Raw genomic sequence first — 12,713 nt, 5'->3', positions numbered from 1 at the left:
TTTTGTGGTAATAAGCATTGTGTAGAAGTTTCATAACACTTGGTTGAGGCAAACTTAAGTTAGAGAACGGAAACTAAACATTTTGCAATTTTTCCATTTATAAAGATGCATAACTCTAGAATGGTTAAAGTGACGTCACCAAAATTCAAACTTGATCTGTGTTTTGTGGTAATAAGCATTGTGTATAAGTTTCATATCATTTGGTTGCGGCAAACTTAAGTTAGAGAACGGAAACTAAAAATTTTGTAATTTTTCCATTTATAAAGGGGCATAACTCTAGAACGGTAAAAGTGACGCCACCAAAATTCAAACTTGATCTGTGTTTTGTGGTAATAAGCATTGTGTATAAGTTTCATTACATTTGGTTGAGGCAAACTCAAGTTAGAGAAAGGAAACCAATTTTGGGACGTACGTACAGACGGACAAGGGTAAAACTTAATACCCCCACCGCTACGGCGGGGACATAAAAATTAAAAACTGAGCAACATGAACTCCACTAAAAACCAAGGTAATATCAGGTGCCTAGGAAGGGTAAGACTTGTGGCACCCATCGTGTTGCTCATGGTAAGTACAAATTCAGTGTTCAGTCCCATTAGTTCAGTCCCATTAGGTGATGTCATAATCGTGATAAAAAGAAGAGGAGAATGGCTACAACAACTGGAACATATCCATGTTCAACTGCAATAAAGGAATTCTATAATGGTCAACCAACTCATGATGGCACCTGTAAAACTTCCAAAGGGAACACTTCAACTTGAACACGTAAATGTTCTTGATCCAAACGAAATCATAGAGTAAAACTTCCAAAATCATAGAAAATCATAGAAACAACTCATCCTTATACAACTGTTTTGAGGAACATATCAACCTATCTCAATTATCCATTTTTACTTCAGCACTTCAGCAGTTCATGAGAAAATGTTAAAAATGTACACAATGGATCTGCATTGATGTCAAATAATCACATGACTGCTAGACCAGTGTTCTATAGAGTTTTAAAGTGTAGGTCTCCCTTCATCTTGTACAAATTCCTACCTTAAAACTTGTCTTTACTGGGTGTCTTTTTCCTGTTGTTCTCATATCAACAGCTCTGTCAAACACAATTCTAACCGGTCGCTTTGTTCTAAAATATTTATGATAAGAATAATAATATTTGAAAGAATTGAACTGATATTTATACCAATTATTTTAAAAATAGAATCATGAGGATATAGTTCCTACCTTCATGACTTTAAATTTTATAGTTCTCTTTCTGGAAAGTATCATATCTAAATTTTTTAAATGAAAGTCACATATTTTTTATAATTTGATACAAAGATGAAAACACCTTAATTTGATGATTACTTTTAACAGTTCAAGTATCAACTTTATTGAGGTTTAATTAAAATCAAGGGCATCAAAAAGGATTGAGCATCCCTTAAAATCCCACATAATTAAATATAAATAAAAGGAGATATGAGGGTCTGGAAGGAGGGGTCCTTCATTTCTGTATTCTTTAATATTTTAAGCCAATTTTCTTTATTTTTTTTTTATTTTTTTACCATTATCATGATTATTCTCTATTTTTTATTTTTTTGGTCCATTTTTCTCTATTCTTTATATTTTTTGCCCATTATTCTCTATTCTGTAAACCCACCCACACCCTCAGATATGGAGTAAACAATGAAAAAAAGATTTAATGCTATAAAATGTATGTATGTAGGAACCAATATGTAATTTTTATGAAAACAACTGAAAACTGGATGAATGGTGCATAGAAATGTTATTCTCATACCTCCTTTGAATACCTTGAACTCTGACTTATTACATTTTAGTAAAAGTCAAAATCTCTCAAACGATGCATGAGCATTATACAATGTTTTATGAAGATTAGATTTTGCCCTTGAATTCTATGGTGCCTTCAAAATTTTTTTTCTAAGGTCATGGTGTGATCATGACATTTGACCATATGAAATTAAATAAGGTCTTTTCTTTGTCAAGCATCAGCAAATGTTCAATGAACACTAAATAAATCAAAGCCTTAAAGGCTGTTAAAGCAATTGCTGCCTAGTTAATGTTTTTGTCACTTTTATTTTTCATCCACATGTAAAAGAATTAAACCTGACAGGAGTCTTCTCTAGTGAGAAGTAAGGATGTTTTAACTTTTATATCAATAAAAGACTTATCCAGCAGAAAGTCATTTTTACAATGTTTTACATTTCTCAGGGGGATTTCTCAGGGGGACGACACGTTTACCCGGCTTATGGTGAAGGCAAATATATGTGCGGAAACGTATAACCCCGAAGAAATCATAATAGATAATCCCCTTGTAGAGTGTTTATTACTGGGCAATAATTTACATGACAATCCATGCACCTGGCTTCATTATCTTTATTGCTTTAATTTTAATTTTAATTATATCATAATTGGTTTAACCATGCAGTTGATGATTTCAACTTTCGTGACGCGAGTGTTCTACTGAAGTATAGTTTTTAAAAATAAGAATCATTCATTCATACATACCGATTAAAGATTTTGAAGATGGAAATTTTCATGAAATGCACGTTAACTGTCGATTAACCTGGGAACTGGCTTTCACTTTACCCCTTTCATCACTAAGGACAGGGTTTTTTAATTTGTTGGTTTACAGATTTTTCAGTGGGGGAAAAAAAAGATAAAAAATATCTTACAAGACATAAATGTGTAAAAAATAAATATATATTTCAGCTTACTAACAATATTTTTGATATGCTACTTTGTCATCATTTCTAAAATCTTAGTCCCAATCATTATTGCTCAGCCGTTTTAATCATAAAATATGTGCTATCGTCATATAATTTCGAAAAAAGGGGGGTATCACGGACAAACATGAAATTAATCATCATTTCACTAACAAGAAAAAACAGCTCCACGTTGCTTTTCATCAACTTTCAGGAAACATGGTGAATAATGATCTTCAAGCACGAAAACATGTGAAATAAAATTGCAAACAAATCGTACGAAAAAACAGCCTCTATCAGCCATGCCAAAAAGAAGTAGACTTGTCCGCTAGAAAGACGAGGATATCGGTTTCATCATTTGTCATGCATTCCTGTTTTTGATATCCAAATGGACGAACTTTTTTTTTTCAATCTATAAAACAAGAAAATTCCAAATTGTTGGTGTCTTTCACGTTTGGACGGGTCCATTTCATCTATAAGATGATAAATCTTACCGAATTATGACAAAAAAGGAAAACAAACTTATTGTAATGTGTTTCTAAGTTTTAGTGCGCAAACAACATTTCAAGGTCAGTTATGATTGTCTTTTTTTAGATACGTAAACCTAAAGAATTTCCTAGAGGGTCATTATGACATTGGACACTGTCATTATATCAATTGTTTACAGAGTGGAGTCTATCAGTCAGTTTCAACAGCAATTAAGGAAACCCTTAAAAAATAACAGGGCCCGTAATTTCAAGGAAATATTAAAAACATGGTAAGTGTAATCAGAACGCGTAAACTGTGCTACTTTTAATTTCAAACAAATAATGTGAGATATAACGTGCGTTGTGATTTTACGATAATTTTATGAATGAACTATAATTTTATGAAGGAACAAGAGCAACTTGACCTCTTTCAAAAAGAAACATGAATGAAACAACATAAAACCGTATATGAGATAATTCAGTCAAATTTTCAATATCAAATCAACAACTGACATGATTCAATATTTTGTTGAAACATCTGAAGAACGAAATCACAGGTATAAAAATGTACTTTTTCACTCTGACTTCTATGTTATTTGATAGTCAAACGGTTAAATACAAAAATACATCTACAAGAACATATGTTGAAACTTCACAAACCAACTAATGTTTTTCAACTGTTTCGATTAATGTATTTCATTAGAAAACACACAGGATTTTTAGAATGACAGACGAGGAATCTGCTCAAAAATCTTAGGCTTGATCTGGGTCACAAAGATGGCTATATGCCATAGCATGAGAGCAATTGCTTTAAAAAGTGGTGCACTACAGTGCAACAATATTTTTATGCACAATTATCAGAGGATTGGAGTTATATGAAAACACCTGTAAAAAAGAACTAACTTAAATCATCTAAAGACAGAATGACTTCATCTACAGCAATACCATAGTGAACTTTATCAAAACAGAATCCTTAATATTGTAACCACTTTTCAAACCTTTTTCCTATATTGTCTTTGAACAAATTACCCGGTAACTCAAAATTGAAAAAAAGTATGAATGAAGGTAATGTTAGTGGATATATATCTTAAATGGGAATATGATGAGATGATTCCAGCTAAAGTTTAAAAGGTTATTCTACCATTTTCTAATAAATTATTAGAAGATCCACTAGCAGCCATTTTTGTTATTGTAGCATATATGAAGCATAAAAGAACATTACTTCAAACTTTGACCCTAAAAGTTCTGCAAATTCAGAGAGGATTTTAATTCTTGAGATTTATCAATAATATAGTTTGCATTCTATCATTATCAATAGTTTTGATGAATTTAAAAATGTTACCGAAACAAGAGGAAAGATGGCTAACTTGATAAAATGAAAATGAGTGGAAAATATTTCACTGCCTAAAACAAAATGCATTTAACATAAACATAACAGATTTACAAACTGTTTAACTAAGGACTGCTGTTAGAAACATTGCTGAAGAGATTTACTGTGGATTCATTTACTTTCGTGGATACCAATTTATGTGGAATGAGGAAAACTTTTATTTTCGTGGATATTCGATTTTATGGTTTTGCCAACGTAGGCATACTAGCCTATGGAAAATTTGTATTTTGCCTCTACCCAGGAATTCTACGAAAATAGGTATCCCACAAATAATAATGAATCCACAGTAATCTATTTCATCAAACAATTTCTAAAGGAAACTTACTTCCATGCGGCAACAGCTGCTACACCTGATGGCATCAAGGCATCACTACTTTTCCCTCCAAAAGCTCCTCCTTCAAACATAAACTCACATTATTTAAATAAGTACAAATGAAGTTGTAACAATATTTAATTGATCCTTTCTGATAGTATTTTTGTTTTGTTTATAAATGATGTACTAAAGCTTAAGTCTTGCACTTAAACTAGAGCTAGAACTCCAACAAGCTTAAGTATAAATTTGGCTGTTATGTCTAAGCCCTTTTGGTTTTTGTTTGCTCAGAAGTGTTTATGTTATTGACTTCACAAATTTTGGTATCCAGCATACCTAGCAGGGAATATTCATGACCACAGATATTTCACATGTCATGCATGTGTTATGAAAACCGTATCATACATTTATATGCACCTAAATCTAACAATCACCTAGTACATACAATCATCTAGACCATACATTTATCTAGTCCATACAATCACCAAGACCATACAATCACCTAGTCCATACAATCATCTAAACCACACAATCACCCAGTCCATACAATAACCTAGACCATACAATCACATAGTCTTTAAGCCATCTAGACCATACAATCACCTAGACCATACCATAACCTATTCTATACAGCCATCTAGACCATACAATCATCTAGACCATACAATCACCTAGAACATACAATCACATAGTCCATACAATCATCTAGACCATACAATCATCTGGACAATACATCTACCTAGACAATACATCTACCTAGACAATACAATCACCTAGTCTATACAGCCATCTAGATCATACAGCAACCTAGACCATACAATCACCTAGTCCATACAATCATCTAGACCACACAATCACCTAGGCCTAGTCCATACAATCACCTAGACCATACAATCATCTAGACCATACAATCACCTAGACCATACAGCCACCTAGTCCATACAGTCATCTAGTCTATACAATCACCTAGACCATACAATGACCTAGTCCATACAATCATCTAGACCATACAATCACCTAGATCATACTGCAACCTAGACCATACCCTCATGAACCATAATTTCTGAATATTAGCTGAATGAGGCTGAAATTTTCTGAATTTTGGCTGAAATGTGTCTTAGAACAAATCAGGTGTCTGAATCCTGTCTGACCTGTTTATTGATGGTGACTGAATATTGTCTTATAGCTCTGAATTTTGTCTTAATACTTCTTATTTAGTCAGAAAAAGTTTCAGACATATTCAGAACTTCTGAATACTGTCTTATTTGTCTGAATTATTAAGAAAAAAGGTAAGATCAATTCAGAAACCAACCATTAAATTAAATACACCCCTAAATATCTGAATATTGTCTGAATTATTCTTAATCATTCAGAAGTTATGTCAGACAAAATTCAGAAAACTGCGAATAAGAAAATTATAATCTTATAGATCTGAATATTGTCTGAATTTTTCTAAATCATTCAGAAGTTGTGTCAGACAATCGACTCCCACTCAGGGGTCCCCAAATGTAATCATGTCCACAGGTACCTGTGAAATCTACAATAAACAATAATCAGCTGGCTTTCTGTTTGAAGTTTTCTCACTACTCTATTAATAATGTTTTGATTGATAATCACATTAAAACCTGAGATCTGAAGACCTATGTTATATTAAAAGATATTGACCCTGGAGATCTTGCCAGGCATCAATGTGTCTTGGTGTTGAAGTATTTATAGAATTTCAAAATTTGAAAAGGGTAAGGATACTTACGTTGACATTATTTGCGACATGTTCGATATCCTATCTGTTTTTGCTGGTGCACTGCCAGTGTTAGTTTTATCAGTAGAAAAAGTTTTCTGAATCTCTCTCCAAGTTCTCAAATATGCCTTACTTTATTGCATTTCGGCATAAAAAAGAACTAAGAAAAATATCAGATTAGTCAATCGTTGTTGTAAACTAAACAATGCAGTGTTATTTACAAGCATTGACAATACAGTCAGTTATGTTGGGAGTTAAAACGTCGACATGATCTGATAAGCTGGTCCCCTGCTGGCTACTACACTATATGTTCCTTGAAAGTAGGCTATTACAAGTGGGTACCAGTTTAATAATGTGAAACCTTTCTGAACCGGAAACGCTTAACAAATTACGTCAGCAAAACACTATATAGGCGCCCGAAATACGATTTGTGAAATGAAGGCTTTTTTTTATCAGATAAGTATATTACAGTTTGAACTGAAATGTTTATTGCTATTTTTTTAATCAAATTTGAAGATATAAGTTTATTGAGACAAACTAAAAATACTATTTTTGAGCAAGTCAAGCCCAAAAAAAAATGAAAATAAAGAAAATCCTTGAAATTGTGTATTGAACTTGTGCATATCATTAAGCATTGACCATTCAACTAACTCATAGAAAATCAGAGGAGGAAGGGGGTCCTTGTTTGTTTAGGAACCAGCTGTTTTCATTGGTGGATCCAAAAGGGGGGGGGGGGGGGGGGGGGTCTGGGGGGCCCGGTCCCCCCTTTCATGGGAAAAATTTGGTTGATTATATAGGGAAATAGGGAATCACTGAGGCATGACTGGAGCATATGAAAAGTTTTGAATCAGCCACTGGTTTTTTACTTGAAGTTGAAGGGAAAAAAGGGGGTGACATGCTTTTTCGCGTTTTGGAATGTGAGATATAGATAGGCATCATAGGGGTTAATATGGGACTAAAAGAGGGGATGAAAATTAAGTGAGAGAATTAATAAAAAAAAAGGAAGTGGAAACAAATTCCAAAGAAGCAGGATTTGGTAAATGTAAAATGAACCGTATTTTAGGAACCAGCAGTTTTTACTTTGAGTTTGAGGGGAAAAAAAGGGGGGGGGCATGCTTTTGCAAGTTTTGGGATGTGAGTTATAGGGGTTGAATGTAGGGGAGAATGTGAGAGAAATAATGGGAAAAAATACAAAGAAGCAAGATTTAGGAAATGACCCATATTATGCCCCCAACCTGAACTTACAAATGTAGACTCTTAATCATGGCACAATGTGCCATGATTGTGACAAGCCACAATGCTTTTCTTTATGAAAGTATCAGTCAGTGGCAGATACTGTTTCAGGGTCCCACATATGCCAGGTGCTTCATATATGATAAAAGCATATACTTTTTACAAGTATTAACACCAAACATTGCCATTGGCTTGTCAGGGTCCCTTTCCTTGAACAAAATCATGGATCTGCACCTTTCAATACATAAAACTCTCTTAAAAATAATGTGTTAAATGTTATTACTTTTTTCAATTCCCTTCTTAAATTAAATTTTTTCATGAAATTAAATCAATCAATTAAAAAAAAATGGTGTTAGGATAATTTATATTTAATTAGAAAATAAGTAAGACATTGGATTCTTTGTGAATTGTATTTTCTTGCAGGTGAAAGTCCTGCATCTTCCATGAAAACTTTTTGAAATTCAAGCAGAAATTGAACTGATCTAGTTTGAAGCTCTGAAACATCAATTTTGATTACAGAAACAAAGAGAAGTTTACATATTATTATCTGATTTTTATTTGATATATTACAAACTAAGGATTTTCTTATCCCAGGAATAGATTATGATCTGAGCCGTATTTGGCAAAACTTTTTGGAATTTTGGGTCCTCAATGCTCTTCAACTGGTACTTGTTTGGCTTTAAAAATATTTTGATCTGAGCGTCACTGATGAGTCTTATTATATGTAGACGAAACACGCGTCTGGCGTATTAAATTATAATCCTGGTACCTTTGATAACTATTTACAAATGATTCTCAATTTCTGAATTAATAGAGATAAAAGTTCATGAATAATTCATGATTCACAATATATGATCAGACCATTGAAAATATAATGCTGATTTTCCCTATTACTAAAGAAAATTTCAAACGGTTGAAGGACAGGAAAGAGCCTGAAAGACAGTTTAGACTTCATTATTTTTTAGTTTGAAAAATTGAACAAGACACATTGTTTTAAACCCCATGAACTTGAAATTCATGAAAAAATACAAGACTCAATTGACCTTGATTCATGGATGATGTTAAGCTCATTTTTTGAGATTAAATCAGTATTTGATACTGTGAGCAATAATTTGTCAACTATATTTGGTGTATGGAATGTTTGTAAGGTGTATATGTCCAACTGGAAGGTGTGATTTGACTTTCACCTCATTTTCACTGTTCAATGCAGAGTTTGATTGTTGATTCAGGGACACACACACACTAAATTTAGTTTTTAAAAGTACTATAGGTTGATGAATTTTTCCTAGCAATATTGTTAATGTTACAAGTGAAAGACTTGAGATTACATGTAGATTTACTGTAGTGCTCCTTTCGTGTGGTAACCTAACGGTGTACAATACTTAGCCCAAGTATCAACAGCAGCACGGAAGCTTTCACTTGGGACAGTTATAAGTTTATAATACAAATGAAAAAAAAATTAGATCTGGCATGATTGATGCTGAGCAAACAATTCAAAGATACAAACCATTACTGGTCAGTTGAAGATTAAGCTTAAATGAGCAAAATCTATACTGTTTTATGTAAATCCGACTTTAAAATTTTTGCACTTTCTCATAAATTTCTTATGTCACAATGCTGGGTCAATGATGTCACAACATAACACAAACTAATCATCAGTTTTTAAAGGATTGCAATTATAAGACACAAAATAAATAGCAATAATAAAAAGACAAAGACCAATCTATTTATTCTATTTCACATATGGCACCATGGAATTTCAATTATTGTATTTCTTAAATAATGTTTATTGATTTTTGATAAAATAGTGTCTTTCAGACAGAATTTTGAAAAGCTCATATTATCTAAAAACCTATGGAAACTTTCCAGAATTATAAACTGACAATCATCTGAACCTTTCCTGAAAAATGTAAGCTAAAGCTGAAAATGGTCTGAACCCATCCTGAACAATAGCTGGAGACTGAATAATGACTGAGTATAGATTCTTTAAAATTTTTACTGAACATTCGCTTAAATATTCTTCTGTTTGTTGAACATTGCAGAAAGAAATGCTGAAATTTTTTTGAATAATTACCTGAAGTGTCTTAGTTTAATTTTTACTGAAAATTTGTGGAAAACCTACTGCAGCATGTTAAATTCAGCCATTTTTGAGAAAATGTTGTTTTAAAGGGTTCTGAATATTTCAGCAAGGTGTTCAGAAAAAATCAAAATCAATGCTGAATATTTACTGAAAACATCTTGCTGAAATGTTACTGAAATTTTGCTGAAAACTTGCTGGAATGTGCCAAATTCAGCCATTTTAAGCAAAAGGTGTTATAATTGGTTCTGAATATTTCAGCAAGATGTTCAGAAAAATTCAGAAGTAATGCTGAATTATTGCTGAATATGAAAATGTCTTGCTGAATTGTTGCTGAAAATTTGCTGAAAACTTGCTGGAATGTGCCAAATTCAGCCATTTTTAAGCAAAAGGTTTTATAATAGGTTCTGAAAATTTCAGCAAGGTGTTCAGAGCAATTCAGCATTAATGCTGAATACTTACTGAAAAGGTACTGCTGAATTTTTACTGAAAAGGTACTGCTGAATTTTTACTGAAAATTTGCTGAAAACTTGCTGGACCGTGCCAAATTCCGGCATTTTTAAGAAAAGGGTTTACTTAAATATATGTAATGCGTCAGCAAAATTCCAACATCATGTTCAGAAAAAATTCAGAAAAATATTTTCATGAGAGAAGGGACCTATAAGTGGAGAAGGTTGGATAGTATAAGGTAATTAAGTAAAAAATAGTTGCACAGCAATGCTATTGTTGGAAGTTGTAGTACAAAACACTGACTGAACAAGGATGCACTTTTGCTGAATGGTTTTTAATATGGCTGAATTAATAGTTCTTATTATGGCTGAATATGTCTTAATAAGGCTGAAGATTGGATTAATTTGTCTGAATAGTTCTTAATATGGTTGAATATTTCTGAATATATCTGAATATTTCTGAATATGTCTGAATATTTCTATATATGTCTGAATATTTCTTAATATGTCTGAATATTTCTTAGTATGGCTGAAGATTGGAAGAATATTGGCTGAAGATTTCTGAATATTGCTGAATATGTCTTAAAAAATGGCTGAATATTTCTTAAATACAGCATCATTTAAACCATAAATTTTCTGAATATTTCTGTTTCTGAATACTGGCTGAATAGTCCGAAATTCAGTAAATATTCAGAAATAGACACAAATACAACATTCAGACATATTCAGACGATTATTCAGATATAATTCAGAAATAATTAAGACAGTATTCAGCCACCAATTTTCCATGAGGGTACAATCACCTAGACCAAACAATCACCTAGACCATACAGCCACCTAGAAAATAAATCCACCTTGACCTTTCATCCATCTAGAACACTTATACCATACAGCCACCTTGTCCATACAGTAAATAAAACCTTACAGCTACCCAGACCATGAGCTTCATAGTCCCCTATTTATTGGAGGATTAATTGAAACTTACCAACTCTCCTGACTCTGACATTTATTCTGTTTCTAGGAATGGACAGCATACTTGATACATCAGTCTGCAGAAAAGTAAGGAGGCATTTATAAACCATATTACAACCAGAGGGGAGCTCATCAGTAAAGAGTGTTTATAAACTGTATTGCTAACAGTAGGGAGTTCATTTACTCATAATCAGATGGGAAAATCTGTAAAAATTTCTTATCTTGAGCCTCAAATCCAACCTTTTCTAAACATTTTGAATTTAATAATAATCATTTTGTGATAGAAAAAAATACTATTGATGATTAAAATTTAAAACGATTGAAATAAAATTTGTATGAAGCATGCAGAATTTTTTTTTTTTTTATCTACGTTATACTAGATAATATATTAACCTGTATTTCATTTATAGCTTGTGTAGAAGAGTATATATCCAGCTCTCTCTGTTCAATTTTAGGTACGACTAGAGCTGTCTGTGGTTCCAGGTAGAGATGTTCCTGAGCATGGCTTTCTACTTCTCCACACACTATTTCTGCTGCTTCATTGATGGCCTTGTCCATGTCACCTTCATCAAGAGTTAAACCAAGCTCATAAAAAGATTTCTTTTCAATGGCTTCCTGAAATAAATAAATAAATATTTATTATAATACATTTGATATGAACTATACATATAGATTTGAAGACTCCCTTTTGAAATCTTTATAATGTTTTAATACAGCTACATATTTTGGTAATAGGATTCAAATACAGATTCATGTCCATGCTTTGGTTTTAAGGATTTGACAGTGCATGGTTTTAATTTCTATTTGGAAGACCACTTTTGGGATCAGCTGTTTTTGTCGTAATGATACACACCTTGATATAATAGATTGATTGATTGATTGTTGGTTGCTTAACGTCCAATGGCAAATATTTCATGCATATTCAGGACGAGAACAAATTAACAATAAATACAATAGGTAGGTTCTGTAATAGGGGCTTCCGGGATTAAGGTCGGAGAAATTTAGACTGCCACTGGAAATGAGGGTATATTGGATAGGGACAGAAATTTAGCCTTGCAACAGGTCACCTACGGACCCCTCAAAGAGTTGTTGCAAGGGTTCTTAACGTACAAAGAGCGTGGCACTCTCTTTACACGAGGCATCGGATTTAACGTCCCCATTCTGACCGGACGTGGCTGCAAATTTGTACATCCCGCACAGCCAAACGGACGCCCCACTTTGGCGAGGGTTTTACCGCCGGTCGGAGGAAGACCAATGGTGACCATACTTCTATTCCCCAGTCATCCTTGGGGGTTGATATAATAGAAGGCAGACATTTCATTGGTTGACTTGATAAATATCAGATCATAAAAAAAGAGCGAAGCATGTTAGATCCCTT

General features: G+C 33.0%; 1 protein-coding gene across 1 annotated transcript in view; it reads right to left on the bottom strand.

The window, feature by feature from the left end:
• LOC127729338 (xanthine dehydrogenase/oxidase-like) overlaps window positions 1-12,713 on the bottom strand; it is a 65,592-nt gene that overhangs the window by 22,537 nt on the left and 30,342 nt on the right. Inside the window, exons 18-21 of the mRNA XM_052237095.1 lie at window positions 11,729-11,950; window positions 11,349-11,412; window positions 4,882-4,951; window positions 1,036-1,123 (exon numbers count right to left, since the gene is read on the bottom strand). Coding sequence (XP_052093055.1) covers window positions 1,036-1,123; window positions 4,882-4,951; window positions 11,349-11,412; window positions 11,729-11,950 — 444 coding nt within the window. The remainder of the gene's footprint in view (window positions 1-1,035; window positions 1,124-4,881; window positions 4,952-11,348; window positions 11,413-11,728; window positions 11,951-12,713) is intronic.

The sequence above is a fragment of the Mytilus californianus genome, unplaced genomic scaffold, assembly GCF_021869535.1.
Source record: "Mytilus californianus isolate M0D057914Y unplaced genomic scaffold, xbMytCali1.0.p SCAF_2, whole genome shotgun sequence".
NCBI lineage: Eukaryota > Metazoa > Mollusca > Bivalvia > Mytilida > Mytilidae > Mytilus > Mytilus californianus.
The sequence above is the reverse complement of the archived record's forward strand: the minus strand, read 5'-3'. Positions and strand labels throughout refer to the sequence as shown.